The sequence below is a fragment of the Hermetia illucens genome, chromosome 6 (assembly GCF_905115235.1).
Source record: "Hermetia illucens chromosome 6, iHerIll2.2.curated.20191125, whole genome shotgun sequence".
NCBI classification, from domain to species: Eukaryota; Metazoa; Arthropoda; class Insecta; order Diptera; family Stratiomyidae; genus Hermetia; species Hermetia illucens.
The window spans coordinates 49808203-49828909 of NC_051854.1; the positions used below are offsets into that span (position 1 = coordinate 49808203).

Sequence of the window (20707 nt, forward strand, 5' to 3'; positions counted from 1 at the left end):
TCGATGCGAAACGACCAAAAGGCAGGCCGAAACAACGGCGACTTGATACGCTGGATGGGGATTTGAAAGCCTCGCGACTGCATCTATGGCGTAGCAACATTGCCACCACCGGTGTTTTCCGTGGCGAAGTAGCCTTTTGCCAACTGTTTTTGACAGAATAGAAATAATTGAAAAAAATTCACAACCGTTTTGCTGTGTATAACGTCTTTCGCTACGTCTTACAATAAATTCGATTATTGATTGTAGTTCAAGTTGGAAAAAAGTAGTGTTTCGGCGATATCCTAGACGGCCTCGTCCAGGGGCTATTCTGCTTGGGCGTTGGCCAAGCTCGCGCACTAGCTTCTGGATTTAAGTTTGATGGCCGTAGTTGCTCTCGTTCCGTGCATTCGAGAAGTCTCTAGAAAGAGCTAAAGTGTTCTAATTGAGAAGACTTTATAACGCGTGGTTGCTCTTTAAATCGCCTTTAGATTATATAAGGAATTTAGAAAATAGATCAGTCAAAAGTAAAATATTGTTTTTTGGAAATAAAGTAAGTTTTTGAAAGTGGAAACGCGAGTGTTCTTAATAAGTCCAAGAGCAGCTCTAGATCAACCATTCGAAAACACACAATTTCAACAAAACTAAAAACAAAGTCGTTTTAATTATTTTCATTTTTTATACATTTCATCAACTTTACAAGCCATTGGAAAGAAAAAAGGATAATAGTCCACGTGATTGCCACAGTATTTATTAGGCATAATATTTAGTCTTTTCTCATCGTTAATTAGTTGAAGGGTACTTGACTAACAAACTAAAATTACAGATGCGTAAACCAACAAGAAATTTCGTGATTTAATCAAGGGAAAATATTTACACGATATACTATGAGAGTTATAAAAAATGTGTATATGTATGTGTGTGGGTGTAACTTCAAATCGTGTTTTGAACCATTTACTTCTACAAAGAACAGATTCTTTCAAACGTCCCATGCACAATTTGTCTCCACGGAAAACCAAACCAACAACGTTCAAATTGAATTTGTTTGCTTCATATCAGTTATCGAGTAAGTCTTCGCTTGCGAAGATATTCAGTTTAGATGTCATTTATTTTTATGCTAATATTTTGAATATAAATATATTGTGATATCCATACCTTATGAGATATTCCAAACCGTCGCACTTGAGGCGTTTCTTCCATTTATACCTCTCAACCTATTTTTCTCGTAAGGAACTATTACAGATACTATTCATTTCTTTATAAACGTTCTGGGGAAAATCAAGCTCACATTTCATCAAAGATTTCCTGTCATTCGCCTTGCAAGTGAATCTTAACATCTTGAGGAATCTGAGTGTTGAAATCACAGAAACAAATTAGCTTTATGAATCGAATGAATGAATTAGCAAATAAGGACACGACAAACAGTGTTCGATCCTTCTTTTCCGCCTCGGGGAGATTTTCAGCAAGATATTTTCCATTTCGTTTAGTTTTCCACTCGAGACATACGAATTTTAGGCAAATTTACCAGTTTTAAAACAATCTCCCCACGAGCGTCCAAACATAAAACAATGCAAACGAAGCAATGCGAATGAAAACACAAACAGGATTCTCTTCAATGTGTCGTTGTCCCGGTCAAGAAAAGCGGACGCAAACATTCCAAATATTATCCTATGCCTCCACTGTTTCGTAAGATTAAAATTTCATCGCTAATTTTGTTTATTTATAATTTAGGTAATGTTTTATATTATTTATATTAACGTAGCAATGTTGTCGGGGCATTAGTCGAAATCGAAGTCGACATTGCCGTCCTCATACACGTGAATATCATTTTGGCTGCTATTATTCCTTCGATTGTTATCGGCATTACTACTGCTGTTGCTACTACTTCCACCAGCGGCTGTGTTTCTGTCATTTGTACCGCCCCCTCCACCACCACCACCACCGTCAACTCTCAAGTTATTCCGTATGAAGTCATTTGGATTCTCCATTACAAGACCAGCTGTCGGAGTGTGCATCAATGGTGTCGCTCGTGGTGCCGTTATAATTGCCGACATACCGGGCTGCGCGAATATCCTGGAGAATGTCAGAGGAATTGAGTTCAGGTTGAGGATATTGTCGTGTTCAGGCAACTGAAGATCGGGCTGACTAGACGATGTATTTGTTTGCGACGAGATACCATTATTAGCACCACTGCTGGTTGCACCTGAATCTTCGGACGAGCTGCGAATGAAAGCTGATGCTGCACTTCCTGGAAATAGTAAAAAAATCAACCTTTTAAGTTTCAATTTGGCTTAGAAAATCACAGGATTCGATAATTTATTGAAGTAAAATGAAGTGGACTCACATCGACAAAAGAGGGGGAAGGAGGGAAGGATAAACCTGTTGGTTTGGGTTGGGCGCCATAAAACAAAGGTTACTCTGAGAATGATAAAAATAAGGAGATTCGAGAGTTGACCTCATCGCACAATCATCGCCACGTAACGAGCATCCCTCACTCATTTTTATGGGTGGAGATGTAAAGATTAAGAAGACGCTGCTCTGCTACGTTACAGCAGTATGTAAAACACTCACTTGTTCGCGAGACCACCATGAAATATTACTACACCGAAAGGGCTCTAATCAGTCAGTCAAATTACGCGCCCATTGCACCTTCCGGGCTCGGGAGGCTCGTCTAATCCGAAACGATGCAAATACTTCTTATAATTACCGTGTCCTTTAAGAAACTGTGCCAGGTCGTAATTCAGTCATGGGTTCGTTCGCTCTACCCATCTTTCAATGCACGACATCAGTGTATGGATCCAGGGCCCCCTTTCGGTATTATCTCATCCTGCTTCCTAATGACTCTTCGAAGGATGTGTCCTCTCTCTCTAGTATAGACAGTGCGCCTTATTCGCTAAAAGATCCAAGTGAACCATTCCCGCGATGGCGCAAACTGTCCCAACCGACACTATCCTATACGTGCTACACATCTTCAGCACGATGGTATGCCAAACTCAGAATTTTCCAGTTACTAGTGGTGTCCGATCTTCCCGACCAGGCAAGATCCGCATATCATCATCAGCGACACCCGGTCTATCAGCATCATCATCAACGGCGCAACAACCGGTATCCGGTCTAGGCCTACCTTAATAAGGAACTCCAGACATCCCGGTTTTGCGCCGAGGTCCAAAAATTCGATATCCCTAAAAGTTGTCTGGCGTCGTGACCTACCCCATCCATCTCTGTCTCGTCTTCTTTTTTACCATAGATATTGCCCTTATAGACTTTCCGGGTGGGATCATCCTCATCCATACGGATTAAGTAGCCCGTCCACCGTAACATATTGAGCCGGATTTTGTCCACAACCTGACGGTCATGGCATCGCTCATAGATTTCGTCGTTATGTAGGTTATACGGAATCGTCCATCCTCATGTAGGGAACCAAAAATTTTTCGAAGGATTCTTCTCTCGAAAGCGGTCAAGAATTCGCAATTTTTCTTGCTAAGAATCCAGATTGCCGAGGAATACATAAGGACTGACAAGATCATTGTCTTGTACAGTAAGAGCTTTGACCATATGGTGAGACCTTTCGAGCGAAACAGTTTTTGTAAGCTGAAATAGGCTCTGTTGGCTGCCAAAAACCGTGCGCAGATATCATCATCGTAGCTGTAATCGGTTGTCATTTTCGACCGTAGATAGGAGAAATTATCAACCATCTCAAAGTTGTAGTCTCCTATATTTATTCTTCCCGTTTGACCAGTGTGGTTTGATGTTGCTGGTTGGCTGGTTTTCGATGTTGATGTTGCCACCATATATTTTCTCTTGTCTTCGCCTCGCGCCGCCTGCTCGATCTGGATGAAGGCAGTTTGTACGTCTCCGGTCGTTCTTCCCATGATGTCGATATCGTCAGCATAGACCAGTAGTTGGGTGCATTTAAAAAGGATCGTACCTCTTGCATTTACCTCAGCATTACGGACCACTTTCTCGAGGGCCAGGTTAAAGAGGATGCATGATCCTGCTGCTTTTATCTGGCCTCGCACATTGGTCAGGGTCAGCCTAGTCAGTCTTATCAATTTCGTCAGGAAACCGAATTCTCTCATGGCCGTGTATAGTTTTACCCTGGCTATGATATCATAGGCGACTTTAAAGTCGACGAATAGATGGTGCAACTGGTGTCCATATTCCAACAGTTTTTCCATCGCTTGCCTTAGAGAGAAAATCTGATCTGTTGCTAATTTGCCTGGAGTGAAGCCTCTTTGGTATGGGCCAATGATGTTCTGGGCGTATGGAGCTATCCAGCCTAGCAAGATAGCGGAGAATACCTTATAGATGGTACTCAGCAACGTGATACCTCTATAATTGCTGCACTGTGTGATATCTCCGTTTTTATGTATGAGACAGATAATGCCTCTTTGCCAATCGTCAGGCATTGATTCGCTGTCCTATACGTTGAGCACAAGTTGGTGAACCACTTGGTGTAACTGGTCGCCTCCATATTTAACTAATTCGGCTGTAATTCCATCGGCTCCTGGCGACTTATGGTTTTTAAGCCGATGAATTGCACGCACTGTTTCTCCTATACTTGGTGGTGGCAGTATTTGTCCGTTGCTTTCAATTGGCGGGACCTCCAACTCGCCGATGTTTTGGTTGTTCAGTAGTTCATCAAAGTACTCAACCCATCGCTCCAATATGCCCATTCTGTCGGAAATCAGATTTTCCGCTTAGTTCCAGCAGGATGAGCATAGAGGTGTATAAGACTTCATCCTGCTGACTTGTTGGTAAAACTTCCGCGCCTGGTGTGGTTGCTCCCTGTACTTTTCTAGTTGACAGACCTACTGGTTCTCCCAGGCTTCCTTATTCCGTGTGTGAATTCGCTTCTCCGCTCGACGGAGTTCGTGATAAGTCTCTGCGCGTGTCCGCGTTCTTTGAGAATGCAACATTACTCGGTATGCAGCATTCTTCCGTTCCGTTGCTAGCTGACATTCATCGTCAAACGAGCCATTCCCACTTCTTTTGCGGCTGGGGCCAAGTATGTTTGTGGCCGTATCAATGATAACGTTGACTGCGGTTATTGCGGCATCCATTTCCCTCTTTTAGGTGTTGTGGAGGGCTGTGTTGTGGATGGCTTCAGTGTTAACTCTCACCTGATTGTCAGAGGGGATTCTAGGTGGTGTTGCTATTCGAACTCGGAGCACCACGCCAACGAGATAGTTATCCGAGTCTATGTTGGCCCCCCTATATGTTCTGACATTCATCAGGGCTGAGAGGTGGCGACGTTCAATCAGCACGTGGTCAATTTGGTTGAAAGTGGTCCCATCTGGAGAGACCCACGTTTATGTTTATGTTATGAACCGCTTTCCGCGCACACCAGGTACTTCTAGCAACCATTTCGTGTGACACTACTAATTGAATAATCCGTAGTCCGTTATTATTTGTATTTTGATGTAAGCTATGGAAGCCAACATATTGCCTCAATACGGGCTCCGTCCCTGCTTGACTGTTGAAATCTCTAAATATGATTTTGATATCATACTTGCGACAGGCTTCGAGGGTCCGCTCAACTGCCTCGTAGAAGGTATCCTTGTCCGACTCTGCAGTCTCCTCTGTAGGGGCGTAGACGTTTATAACGCTTATATTTTTAAATTTGCCTCGCAAACGCAAAGTGCATAATAATAATCGTTGGCACAACAATCCATATTGGATCAGAGCTTTAAAGTGTGTTAGATCGCTTCATTCAAGACCGTGACGGTACACTACAGAACACTGCAGGAGGTAATGTGGTCAGTATTACGCTCGCCCGAGATTATTACCCTGATTTAACTCAGGTACTCATTCACAGCTGAGTCGACTGGTATCCGACGTCAAATCACGATACAGATCCCACTGGTACCAGCGAGATTTGAACCGCGATCTTCCGTACGACAGCCTTGTGCTCTAACCACTCACCTATCCGGACACTAGTGCATAGCCTTTCGTTTATATTTGCAAAGCCGATAATAGCAGGTTTCGTTTTTTGACTGACTAAGAAACCTACACGAGCACATGATTTACTGGATGTCCGCTATAATATATGGTGTAGCGGCTCTTCTCCAGGAAACCGGTCCCCGTCCATCGCATCTCTTGCAACGCTGTTACATCAGCTCTATATTGGGACAGGGTATCGGCTAGCTGCTCAGCAGCTTCATTTCTGTACTGTAGTTTTTCATAAAGAAAGAACTCTCAGCGATCACCACGTGGAGGTGGAGATAGGGTTTGGTAGTAGAGCTGAGTTCAACAGGCGTTTTCCAGGTTTTATGCTCCATCGTGGGTACCAATCCAAGTTTCGCCCTGGGACCTATACTACCCATTGACCGCCCGGTTTATGCCTGCCTTAATAAAGAACTCCAGACATCCCTGTTTTGGGACAAGGTCCACCAGTTCGATATCCCTAAAAGATATTTGGCGTCCTGGCCTATGTCATCGTCCATCTGAAGCAGGATCTGCCACGCTTTCTTCTTTTTTTTCTACCAAAGACATTGCCCTTACAGACTTTGCGGGCTATATCACCCGCACCCATACGGATTAAATCATTCTCCCACCGAAACCTATTCAGCCGGATTTTATCCACAACCTGACCGTGGTGGTATCTCCAAGGAATTCACAAGCAAAATTACCCGCCCACCTATATAATTCGTCGCCCTGTTTGTTTACGTTAACTATGGCTTATCAACTGTTTTGATTTTTTGTAAAGTGGGTACTCTAGCAATTAATCTAAGATTAATACCGTTATGTCGTTTCCTAAATTTCTGTCAACGACGGGTTGGAGTATAGTCGTTATTGACATTATTGCAGTTGTGTTACTTTATTAACCTTCCTCATTCTTTTCTGCTATAGTGGGCGAATATTGTTTAATTTGAGTTTGTAGTGCTCGCTTATTGTTTTTGACTGTAAAATGCCACTCGATGCAACTGGTGCAGCTAGAGCAGTGGCTTTATTTGACACTGAGTACCGCCAAAATCACGTGGCGTCGCCACTACACTCAGATGATTTCGGGAGACAGACTCATACACCCACAGACCAGATCAAGGCGAACATCGATGCACTTCAAACTCAAGATGACCGCTTCGTTGTCAGCAACGTGTTGAGAAATCGCTTTTGCACCGCTACTGAAGTTTGTACGCGTTTTTTAGGTGGAATATCCGTGCGAGTGAACGTACCATTAGAAGAAATCTGGCAGAAAGAAATCTTATGGCTGGCCGAGCTCGCTTCCCACAACTGCTCCCACTACATCATATAGTTAGACTTGCTTTTGCGCGAAAATATGCTGACTGGACTATGGAAGAATGGACCGACGTTCTGTTGTCGGATGAAAGCAGAATAGTCTTAAGAAGTCCAGATAGACGTCAGCGTGTGCGCCCAAAATGAAAGGTTTGCTTCATGCACTATATGCGAAACAGGGAGGCTCCATAATGGTTTCGGGTGATATCTCTTACGAGGCTCGTATGGTTCTTGTTGTGTTCGATAGAGACAGTATGACCGCTCAAAGATATTTGGAAGATGCTTACAACTTTAGATTCATGTACGACAACAATCGTTGGCGTGTACGACGAAGAGCACCAGCCCTTACGACCATAGGAGAGCTCAGGACTACTGTGGTAAAGAAGCAGCACAATATCCCCCAATTGGATGTCCAACATATCATGAAAAGATTGCCAAACCGACTCCAAGAAGTCATAAGTGCCAGAAGTGGCAGCACCCATTATTAATTTAACATTTTTTTAACTGGAAGCTTTTTTGTGTAAACACAAAACCTTATTAAAATCGGTTTAATATCTGTCTGTCTGTCCATCACATGCATTTTTCTCGGAGACGGTAATAGCGATTGACACCAAATTTAGTAGAAAGGTACGCATATAGTGAGTTACATCCTTTTACGTCGAATTTAAGGGGGGGGGGGGGTCCCCATACATGCAAAAGGAGGGTGTACATTTTTTTTCATCAAATATAACCATGTGGGGTGTCAAATTACAGGTCTCGGTTAGTACTTTTCGAAGCCGGTTAGTTTTGACATTTGTTAGAAAGGTGGGGAGTGCGGGGGGTTGAAAGTCATCAGTTCTTTCTCAGAAATTACTCAGCCAAAAAATCTGAAAAAAATCAGGAGGCTGCCACTAAATCGTGCCTGGGCTCCGAAATACCTTCCATACCGATATCTGTTCAAATAAAGTTAATAATAGTATATTACTATAATTTTTAGTGATTGGCAGCAAAACCCCCCTAAGTTTATCCTAGCACCACAAAATTTTGCAATGATGTAGGCTAAAATATAGAGCATGATCTTACCAATGGTTGAAGAAATGGATAATTTGAAAGAAATTAATGCTGTGATAAAATTAACGGATTTATAAATAAAGGAAACACATTCAAGGAAATTGAAAGTTCCTTACAACAGTTATAAGAAATATTTCTTTGAGAATTGCGGGGTCCTAAGTTCGCATCAACTTGATGCCGGTCCGGACCAAATGGGGAACTTACTCTCTTTCTTTTTTCAAAAATATATTTTCATCTCTGACCAAGCTCTGATCAATAGTATGGGTGGATTTGCGCTCAATATAATTCGTAGTCATGTTGTAATCTGCGACTTATTAGGTTGTTGCACATGAAATGGCCGATTTGACAATGAAGTGAAGTTAAATGCGATTTTGCTGTATCAGACCACCACCAGTTGGCGCTGTTGGTGTCGGATAATGAAGTATAAATACTCCTACATTTAATCGAGGAGTCATTTCAGTTTTGACTATTGTTGTGGTAACAGTGAATAAAAAGGAAAAAAAGGATGGAAAAGAGCCAAGAACGTATACTTTTTCCGTATAAGTTCGAACTCGTTGATGAAGCAGCGGTGGCGACCAAGAATATGAATAGCGCATTTGGAGCTGATACGGTAAGCGAACAACCACACGACGGTGGTTCGAAAAATTCCGGTCATGCGACGTAAACCTTCAAAGTAAGTTACGTGGACATCCAGGACCATCGATTGACAACGACGAGCTGCGTTTGCTAGTCGAATCCGACACACGTCCGTCTGTGAGAGACATTGCAGAGAAACTGGGCGTACACTATCCGACAGTTTCCCGGCACTTGCAACAACTTGGAAAGGTGAAAAAGCTCGACAAATGGGTTCCGCATGCCCTTACGGAGCAAAACATGGCGCTTCGAATGGAAATTCTTTACTCACCCGCAACAGAAGCGATCCCTTTTTGCACACAATAGTGACTTGTGATGAAAAGTGGATATTATACGACAATCGTCGTCGATTAGCACAATGGCTACATGCTGATGAGCCACCGAAGCATATGCCCAAACCGAGCTTCCATCCGAAGAAGGTAATGGTGACTGTTTGGTGGTCTACAGCTGGAGTTATCCACTGTTCTTTTTTGGCACCCGGAGAAACGATAATTGCACAGAAATACTGTGCCTAACTCGAGGAAATGCACCAAAAATTGCGTATTCAACGGCCGAGATTAGTCAACAGAGATGATGTGATACTCCTTCACGACAATGCACGACCTCATGAATCCAGAACAATGGTTCAAAAGTTGAACGAATTGCAGTATGAGACTCATCCACCATATTCACCGGACCTTTCGTCAACCGACTACCACTTTTTTAAGCATTTGGATCATTTTTTGGCGGAATAACAATTGAGGAATGAAGAGGTCATCAAAATTGCCTCTGACGAGTTTATCAACCCCTGAAAATTGGACTTTTACAAAACTGGCATACATGCTCTTGTATCTTGCTGGGAGAAGTGTTTTGAATCGACTGGCACCTATTTTGATTAAATAAATGAATTTTTGTAAGCTTTGCAGTCGTTTCAAATTTTAGTACCAAAACGGCCATTTCATTTGCAACAGCCTAATATATAAAGGAGCACTTAACATCTGCGAGTCGCGTCGGTGACGCTGCTCCCAGGGCAAAGGTGAGGCAGCGTCTGACGATTTGCCTTTGCCCTGATAAGAAACCGTAAAGCCATCATTGCCAAATAGAAATGTTCGAAAAAGAATACAGTAGTTCTATCATCTATAAACGTACTGTTTTATGTACGTATGAATAGGACATTTTAACGTGAGAGATGTCCAATGAGTTGGCTCTGCTTTTATAGAAGGCACTGGTGAAACCACACGTTACTATATTCATCTTGACCAAGTAGGCGTATATTATTTGTAGAATGGAACAAATAAGCGCAAAGGATTAGAAATAAGGATAAGGAAAAGGTAGATCTTGATAGGTGCAAGTTGGAGGGGAAAACAAGAGTGCAAGCAATTCAGTGTTACAAAATCACATAATTTATTACCAAATAAAAGGAAATATTCAACAAGCAATATACGAAGCACAATTCACAATAATATAAAATACAACACAACTGTATCATATGTGTAAAAAGCATATTTGAAAACTAATCGTTTCCCTCTTACGATTCTCGCTCGATTATGAAATCAATTGATTTCATTGTGATGACAAATTAAACGCTAACAACAAGCAAACAACTTAGAAGAGCAGGAATCTTACTCACGTAAACTATTTGTGACGTCGGCGTTTTCAGGCGATAAACTTTTGCGGCATATCGGACACGTTCCATGCAATTGAAGCCAAGGTACTATGCAGTTTTCATGGTAAACATGCTGAAAGTAGAAGCAAGAAATTGTAATTATGTAAATGTACAGTTTCAACAATGTAAGAGGCTTATGTCTAGTTTCGATGAATCATCTTTCACAAAGTGTAGAACGTTTTCTACACGTCAATTTCCATATTAATTCCATATTAATCTATTGCAATCTGAACTCGGAGAGAGTGATTTGTGAAGATGGTCAAATTGGTCGAGCATCTAATTTTGTGTTCCAGTTTCGACTCTCGATTATGTCATTGATGGTCATCATCATCATCAACGGCGCAACAACCGGCGTCCGGTCTGGGCCTGCCTTAATAAGGAACTCCAGACATCCCGGTTTTGCGCCGAGGTCCACTAATTCGATATCCCTAAAAACTGTCTGGGGTCCTGGCCTACGCCATCGCTCCATCTTAGGCAGGGTCTGCCTCGTCTTCTTTTTCTACTAGATATTGCCCTTATAGACTTTCCGGGTGGGATCATCCTCATCCATACGGATTAAGTGACTCACCCACCGTAACCTATTGAGCCGGATTTTATCCACAACCGGACGGTCATGGTATCGCTCATAGATTTAGTCGTCCATCCTCATGTAGGGGGTCAAAAATTCTTCGGAGGATTCTTCTTTCGAATGCGGCCAAGACTTCGCAATTCTTGTTGCTAAGAACCCAAGTTTCTTTCGCTCGGTTTGTATTATGTCATCCTGGGATAACGATCGTTTGCCAGCCGAATGTTGTGATTGATCCTCTTCATTCTCTAGTCTCGTACTGAACGGTCGCTATCGGTCGCTTTGTAATCTTACCATGTAGCTTGAGTGTTACGACATGGACAAAACCAGCAACACTAGGGTGTATGCCTAATATTCTTGCTAGTGGCCAGTGCATGGATGGAATGTGGTCTGTCTCGACTAGGACAAGTTTTCCTACCTTAGGATTGTCCCTCTGTTTTAACCACTCCGGCCTCTGTTCAAGCCGATGCAAATACTCTTGACTCCATCGGTGCCAGAATGAATGTTTCATGGATTGTACTAATTTCCACTTATTTATAAGAGTTTACTCTCTCTCGTGGGCGGTCAAAGAGTAGTATAGGCCCAGGGCGAAACGTGGATTGGTACCCACGATGGAGCATAAAACCTAGGAAACGCCTGCTGAACCAACACCAATAGCTCTACTACCGAACCCTATCTCCACCTGCACGTGGTGATCGCTGGAAGTTCTTTCTTTATGAAAAACTGCAGATGGAGAAGGATGAAAGCGAGTCTCCCCCGTCTAAAAACGGGACAAAATGTACCAAGTGGTCCTCCAGGTTGGGAGTTGGGTAGGGCTGACAACCGTACAAGGAAAACCGATGTTACGAAGCCATGAAAGGAGTCTCGGACAGGATGGATCTTACAACGACGAACCCGGCAACGACAACGGATTAACAATTTGCGCATTTTCTCATAGAACATGCGCTCCCTGTACAGACCGAATGCTGCTGAGCAGCTAGCCGATACCCTGTCCAATATAAGGCTGATGTAACAGCGTTACAGGAGATGCGTTGCACTGGGATCGGTTTCCTGGAGAAGAGCCGCCACACCATATATTATAGTGGCCATCCAGTAAACCATGTGCTCGGAGAAGGTTTCTTAGTCAGCCAAAAAATGAAACCTGCTGTTATCGACATTGAAAATACAAGCGAAAGGCTATGCACTCTGCGTTTGCGAGGCAAGTTTAGAAATATAACCTTCATAAACGTTCACGCCCCTACAGAGGAGACTGCAGAGTTGAAGAAGGATACCTTCTACGAGGCAGTTGAGCGGTTCCTCGAAGCCTGTCCCAAGTATGATATCAAAATCATACTTGGAGATTTCAACAGTCAAGTAGGGAAGGAGCCTGTATTAAGACGATATGTCGGCTCCTATAACTTACAAGGGATACCAATGATAACGGATTGTGCATTATCCAGTTAGCAGTACACACGTTGGAAGTAATCGGTTTGCGCGGAAAGCGGTTCACAAACATACGTAGGCCTCTCCAGATGGAACCACTTTCCACCAAATTGACCACGTGCTGATTGAACGCCGCCACCTCTCAGCCTTGATGAATGTCAGAACATATAGGGGGGCCAATATAGACTCGGATCACTATCTCGTTGGCATGGTGATCCGAGCTCGAATTACGACACCACCTACAATCTCCACTGACAATCAGGTGAGAGTGAATACCGAAGCCATCCACAACACATCCCTCCGCGACACCTATAAGAGGGAAATGGATGCAGCAATAACCGCAGTCAACAGAGGTCCTGGAGATGAAGCATCAACAAATGATCTTCACAACCACCTGAAGAACGTTATCATTGATACGGCCACAAAGATAATTGGCCCCAGCCGCAAAAAAAAGTCGGAAAGGCTGGTTTGACGATGAATGTAAGCTAGCAAAGGAACGGAAGAATACCGCATACCGAGTAATGTTGAATTCTCAAAGAACGCGGGCACGCGCAGAGACTTATCACGAACTCCGTCGAGCGGAGAAGTGACTTCACAGACGGAAAAAGGAAGCCTGGGAGAACCAACAAGTCTGTGAACTAGAAAAGTACAGGGAGCAACCGCACCAGGCGCGCAAGTTTTACCAACAAGTCAACAGGATGAAGCCTTATACACCTTGATGTTCATCCTGCCGAGACAAAGAGGGAAATCTGATTTCGACAGAATGAGCATATTGGAACGATGGGTTGAGTACTTTGATGAGCTACTGAACAACCAGAACATCGGCGAGTTGGAGGTCCCGCCAACTGAAGACAACGGACAAATACTGCCACCACCAGGTTTAGGAGAAACAGTCCGTGCAATTCATCGGCTAAAAAATCATAAGTCGCCACGAGCCGATGGAATTACAGCCGAATTAGTTAAATATGGAGGTGACCAGTTGCACCAAGTGGTTCATCAGCTTGTGCTCAAGGTATGGGACAGCGAATCAATGCCTGACGATTGGCAACGAGACATTATCTGTCTCATACATAAAAAGGGAGATATCACACAGTGCAGCAATTATAGAGGTATCACGTTGCTGAGTACCATCTATAAAATATTCTCCGCTATCTTGCTAGGCCGGATAGCCCCATACGCCCAAAGAGGCTTTACTCCAGGCAAATCAGCAACAGATCAGATTTTCTCTCTGCGGCAAGCGATGGAAAAACTGTGGGAATATGGACAACAGTTGCACCATCTATTCATCGACTTTAAAGCCGCCTATGATAGCATAGCCAGGGTAAAACTGTACATGGCCATGAGAGAATTCGGTATCCCGACGAAATTAATTAGACTGACTAGGCTGACCCTGACCAATGTGCGAGGCCAGATAAAAGCAGCAGAATCACTCTCAAGACCATTCCACATCAACAACGGTCTATGACAAGGAGATGCCCTATCATGCGTCCTCTTTAACTTTGCCCTCAAGAAAGTGATCTGTGATGTAGAAGTAAATGCAAGACGTACGATCCTCTTTAAGTCCACCCAACTACTGGCCTATGCTGACAATATCAACATCATGGGAAGAACGACCCGAGACGTACAAACTGCCCAGATCGAGCAGGTGGCGGTTGGCGCGAGATCTTGGGCTGCATATCAATGAAGGCAAAACAAAATATATGGTGGCAACGTCAGCACCGAAGACGAACCAACCAACAACATCAAACTGCACTGGTCAAACAGGAAGAATAAGGATAGGAGAATACAACTTTGAGACTGTTGATAATTTCTCCTAATTAGGGTCGAAAATCACAACCGATAACAGCTACGATGATGAAATCCGCGCACAGTTATTGTCAGCCAACAGAGCCTATGCTTATAAAAACTGTTCCACTCGGAACGTCTCACCATAGGGTCAAAGCTTTTACTGTACAAGACAAGGATCTTGCCAGTCCTCATGTATTCCTCGGAGACTTGGGTTCTTAGCAAGAAAAATTGCGAACCCTTGGCCGCGTTCAAGAGAAGAATCCTCCGACGAATTTTTGGCCACCTACATGAGAATGGACGATTCCGTAGCCTACATAACGACGAAATCTATGAGCGATACCATGACCGTCCGGTTGTGGATAAAATCCGGCTCAATAGGTTACGGTGGGCGGGTCACTTAATCCGTATGGATGAGGATGATCCCACCCGGAAAGTCTATAAGGGCAATATCTATGGTAGAAAAAAAACACGAGGCAGACCATGCCTGAGATGGAGCGATGGGAGAGGTTAGGTCGCCAGGCAGCTTTTAGGGATATCGAATTGGTGGACCTCGGCGCAAAACCGGGATGTCTGGAGTACCTTATTAAGGCAGGCCTAGACCAGATACCGGTTGTTGCGCCGTTGATGATGATGAATGAAAAGACTGACAAATTTACTTGGCAAACGTCTAGTTATAATTAAAGAATTATAGGTTCCCCTAGATAAGTCTACCTTTCTTGAGCTGTAACTAACGTATGAGCAAAATAACATTGTACTAAAAAAGATTAAACTTATAACTAAATAATATGAAAGTATTTTCGGATATGTGAATCTATTTTAAAAAAGGCAGACGGACATAATCCCTCTTTGCGTCTAATCGAATTATACAATGATTAAGGTATTATCGCGACCAATAAACAGGAAACTGAAAGCCGCTTGCAAACCGCAAGAAAATAAATAATCGTCAGCTGTTTAAAGGTCACGCCCTTATTGAATATTTCCACTGGAAGAGTAGTGCTTCAAAGCAATACACTTTCTGTGAAAAACAGCTGGTAGCAAACGAAAGTGACGAATCTCACCCGCGTAGACCATCAACATATGGTGATAAATATTTGAATAAAAAGAAAATCATTTCAGGGCACTATTCAGGGTGAGAAGCCCTAATTATCGCGAAAAGTCATTTTGATATGAAAGGTTTGAATATTATTGAATGTACATTGATTGTATATGAAACTAAAAAAGAAACAATATTAAAAGAAGCCTCACCTATGCCAGCGACCGGTGGTAAGTGTTAATTGAATAAGTTAAATGCGACACTATATAAACCTCATGCATTTCAGCATTCAGAGCAAACGACTTTCTCGGCCCAACTTGGTTGTGGAATTACAAATTGAAACCGTTCTCAACGCAATTGTTGTAAAGAGAAGTTCTTGTGCTTTTATCTCAAGTTTACTAATAACCGTACAATTAAAAAAATGGTTGCTAGCGCTAAATTGTACAAGAAGTCTTCGCCCAACGACAAGGTTACTTTGTACATGGGCAAGCGGGAGTTCGTCGACACCATTACCAACGTGGAACCTGTCGGTATGGTTTAGTTTTTTTGACATCCTCACAATAAAGGAGGATTTTTATTAGTGAAAGAAGTGAATTATTCAAGGATCTAAATGTTAACATCTAAACTTTTATCGTTAAATTTGTTCTTGCCTTAATTCTTTTTAAAAATGCGAAACCCATTTTACCTCACAGATGGGCTGGTTTTGGTGAATGACGACTACGTTAGGAGCAATCGCAAGGTTTTTGCCCAACTCGTCTGCCATTTCCGGTATGGCCGAGAACAAGACGAAACGATGGGATTGAATTTCCATAAGGAACTTATTTTGAGTTCGCAACAGGTTTATCCTCAACAAAAGATTGACATGGATTTGTCGAAATTCCAGCAGAATCTAATGGAGAAGTTGGGACAAAACGCTTTTCCATTTGTATTGGAAATGTCACCCAACTCCCCAGCCTCGATTACCTTACAACGAAAGATTGATGATGATAGCGAACCATGTGGTATCCAATACTACGTCAAGGTACCTAAACAAAGTTTTCATATTACACTTTCAAAATAATGACAATCCAATACATCAGGTCTTCGCTGGTAACTCCGAGCTTGAACATTCAAACCAACGCAGCACTGTGTCCATGGCCATCCAGAAAGTTCAATACGCTCCTGAAAAGCAAGGACTGAAACCATGCACCATTGTCCGAAAGGACTTCCTACTTTCACCTGGTCAAATCGAATTGGAAGTTAACTTAGACAAGCAACTATACCACCACGGCGATAAGATCGCCGTCAATGTTGAAATCCGAAACAACTCCAACAAGTACGTGAAGCGTATCAAGGCCAGCGTGAAGCAAAACGTTGACGTTCTCCTTTTCCAATCTGGCCAACTGAGGAACTGCATTTCCTCAATGGAAACCAACGAAGGCTGCCCCATCGAACCAGGCTCCAGCTTGAAACGGGTCATCTACTTGCAACCAAATTTGATCCCGAATCAAAACCGCCACGGAATCGCTGTTGAGGGCAATGCCAAGAAGCGCGAAACTTCTCTGGCTTCAACAACTTTGTAAGTTGCATATCTCATCCTGAAAATATCTCAAATTTAACACATAAATTGTACGCAGAGTTGCTTCACCAGGCAATCGCGATGCATTCGGAATAATTGTATCGTACTCGGTTAAAGTCAAACTAATTTTATGCGAAGTAGGAGGAGAAGTTTGCGCTGAACTTCCATTTGTTCTCATGCATCCAAACGTAAGTGAATTGAAATTTTTGAAACTTTTCGTAATTTGGCTGAAGGATCTGGAAATATACTCTAACTCGTGTAATTTTTTAGCCAAGCGCCAAAAAGATCACCCAAGAAGGAGCCAATGTCGCTGATGAGAAGCTCATTCAATACGAATAAAGCATCAACCAAAGGAGAGGTAAATCTGAAACATGGCCACCAAAGTCCAATGATTCAGTCCTTGAAATTATTGATAATTGAAATGTGATCTTTAATTGGAATAAATTCAATCGTTTTACGACAATCCAAAACTATTTTCTTATTTATTTATATATAATGAACTAGTAAAGTCAGCAGGAAATTCCAGGACTATTGCCTAATTCGGCTGTTGGAGATTCCAGGCCCAGAACTCAACTTACTTGAAAAATAAACGAAACTGTTGAGAAAAAGTGGTGAAAATGGATTATTTTGGTGACATATTCGGGATCTGAATTCTTAATACGAAAACAAAACAAGTACATTGCTCAGAGTGTTCAGAAACTAGAAAAGAGTCAAAAAAAAGTGCACAACAAGAAGACACTAATGAAATAGGCAGAACTGAAAATAGGAGTAACCAGGAAAGAAGATCTAAAGCCTCACTGATACCTGGTCGCTTCAGTGAGTAAGTTAGATCTTACCATGCTACGGGGGGCTATGGCACAGCGGACCTCCTAACCCCCATACTCGTGGGAATCAAATGAGTACCAACAATAAAAACAAAAAAAAACAAAAACCAATTAATCAGGCGGAGGCACATCTCCGAAATACTGAAAGTCAGATGATTACACCCAAGAAGGGAGAAGTTGGGACGTCAAGCAGTGGATCCAAGGTCAACATTGGTAAACTGCGTGGACTAGCAAAAGCACGTGAGATAAATATATGAGACGTCAGGAAGGAGACAGGTCTCAGTGGCGCAGGTGGTAAATGGTTCCTGTGCTACCTGAAGGACGACCTTAAACCATAAGAGGCCCTTAAGAATGCTCAGGATAGACAAAAGCCATCTTTACCGGAGCATTAGAGAATATTCCGCATGAAGGGAATGCTCTCAAAAAATCCAAACCTGAAACCAAAGGGGTAGAGAAAACCCGAGCAGGTCAGGGGTGAAGGCAGGACTCAGGAAGCCCGCCATTAGCTATGCTAGCGCGGTCAAAGGCATTCGACTGGCCATACTGCCAAAAATGTTTCCTGAGCAAATACTCACTCATCAGAAGCAGGAAACTATCGAAGACCTTGTCGTCAGGCAGATGTGCAAGGGATGGACTTCGAAACTTGTGTTCATCAGGTTACGCTTTTGACCAGGTCTTATACTGATGGACTGCGCGACGGAAGACACAGTGGATTAGGACCATAGTTCCTAAATTGCCAGGCTGGGAAGGGGCAGAGCTGTTAACATGTGCTGGGGGTGATATACCAGGAGCACACATGGTGGCAGTTTTTCTCCCAAAAGTCGCGACAATAGAGACGGAAGATCTCATGGGCCTCCTAATCGCTCAGAATGAGGATCACCATACGCGATTATGGAGAGTCATCAGAAGCAAGGTGGAGTCATCACGATCGGGATAGATGATCGATCCCTGGAAGCAATCAAACGTCGGAGTTGCCATATCAACTATCGATTTGGCAACGTACCTGTGCATGTGTACAGGGAAAAGCCGAAGAAAGACACCTCAGAGGAGACACCAGGTGAAAAGCATACCGAGGTCCCCAAAGAAGTCTCGAAAACCATAGAGGTGAAAAGGACTATATCAGCCAGGGAAGTAGAGCTGCTGCCCAGTGAAGAGCAGAAGCTGGATGACCTACATCTAGGACTTCTAGGGCTCATGCCATGTCGGAGGAGGAGAGCGATACTCCGACAGTGAAGAAGAGCTCCAAATAATAACGAAGCCAATGGCCAGCACTAAACTAGCCCAGATAAACCTTCACCATGCGAAAGCTGCATCTGCGGTAATTGCAAGAGCAAGTTCCAAGGAGAATATTGCAATCCGGACTCCACAAGTCGCTCCTGCAAGTCGCTAAACTGGTGAAGTACTGTGAGAAGAGGGTGTTATCACTTCTCCTCGGCTGCGATGCCAACGCACATCACGAAGTCTGGGGAAACAACGACACCAATCGAAGAGGTGAATATTTGGCCAGAAACTCTTCAACCAGGCTAAACAAACTGGAGAGTGACAGAGGTAAAAAAGTGCACTGACTGCGTATAGCAACGAGATCAGGGAAGCAAAACGAAACAGCTTCAGGAAATTCTGTAAAGCGATCGAACAGATCACAGAAGCAACCAGGCTTTACAGGGCAGTAGCCAAAGACGGGGCAATATCCTCTGTCTGTTTGAAGAAGGAAGTTGGGACATTTACCGAGAATAAGGAGGACAGGGTATACCTGCTTCTCAGAACTCATTTCCCGGGGTCCTACCCCACTGTGGCAGGCGACAACATTCTGCCTGACACCCCAACAACGAAAAAAAGGGGAAAAAAGGAGAACTGGAAACTAGCAAAAGAGGTTTGCTAGAAGCGCTAGGCTAAGGTGGACAGTTGGAACTTTTAAATCACTGAAATCACCCGAAGTAAATGGCATTTTCCCAGCACTAATCCAGAGAGGCTTAGGAATCAACTTAGATGGTGGTAAGCGGGAGCATAGCACTGGCATATATACCACGGGCATGGAGACGGGCAAAAGTGATCTTTATTCCAAAAACGGGTAAAAAGGATCCTTTTCACCCTAAATCTTTCAGAAAAGTTTGCCTAACATGGTTCGTACTCAAAACGGTGGAGAAGGTCATAGACCACTATATTAGAACCAAAGTTCTAAAGCGTAATCCCCTACATCACCTTCAACACGCTTACCGGGCAGGACGATCAACTGAAACTGCTCTGTATCAGCTGGCGGATATACTACGGGATGCCATAGAAACAAAAGAAATAGCACTGTGTGCGTTTTTGGATATCGAAAGAGCATTCGACAACACATGTGGAGTATGTAGAGTATGTAGTAGTGGCCGAACTTCTGGACGTGCTAAGAAATACTGGAATACAGGTCCAGGGTTACGCGGACGACATTGTTTTAATCTGTAGGGGCAAATATGAAGATACCCTATGTGACAGTTTGACATACCCGCAGAGGGAGCGGGTGCCGGTGTCAGGGTGCTTATTGAGGGATACGAACGTTTCCGCACAAAGGATTACTTAAACCTCACCAAAAACAACCTCTGAATCATAGTGGGAATTCTCACTGGTCATTGTCGGCTGAACTATCATCTAGGGAAGCTAGGGATATCTACGGACACTACCTGCAGGTTTTGTCCGGAGGGTGATGAAACCTCTATACACGTCCTGGGACAGTGTCCGGCACTTGCGCAAAGTAGGTCGTGCCATCTGGGAGAACACTTAATACCAGATGCAAAGTTGAAAGATCTGGAAGCAGGGAATATACTAAAGTTCCTGGCGGTTATAGGCTTGCTTGAGATACTATGATTAATAGGTACACTGTAACCAGCATAAGAGGCACAATAGTTCCTTAATGATGCGATGCGACTTTCCCTTAACAGAATAATTAATAACCAGAAAAGAACAAATCTACGAGGAAGCATTTAAAAAACTTCAGTAAAGC

At 43.2% G+C, this 20707-nt stretch overlaps 2 protein-coding genes across 2 annotated transcripts in view; one reads left to right on the forward strand and one right to left on the reverse strand.

Moving 5' to 3' along the window:
- Positions 1–632: 632 nt before the first annotated feature.
- Positions 633–20707, reverse strand: part of LOC119658771 (E3 ubiquitin-protein ligase Iruka) — a 43554-nt gene continuing 23479 nt past the window's right edge. The window contains exons 4-5 of the mRNA XM_038066467.1: positions 10505–10613; positions 633–2224 (exon numbers count right to left, since the gene is read on the reverse strand). Coding sequence (XP_037922395.1) covers positions 1755–2224; positions 10505–10613 — 579 coding nt within the window. The 3' untranslated portion in view covers positions 633–1754. The remainder of the gene's footprint in view (positions 2225–10504; positions 10614–20707) is intronic.
- LOC119658773 (phosrestin-2-like) lies at positions 15630–17376 on the forward strand. Its single transcript, XM_038066470.1, has 5 exons — positions 15630–15878; positions 16041–16369; positions 16428–16906; positions 16965–17094; positions 17177–17376. Exons 1-5 carry the CDS (start codon positions 15770–15772, stop codon positions 17243–17245), a joined length of 1116 nt encoding a protein of 371 aa, XP_037922398.1. The 5' UTR covers positions 15630–15769; the 3' UTR covers positions 17246–17376.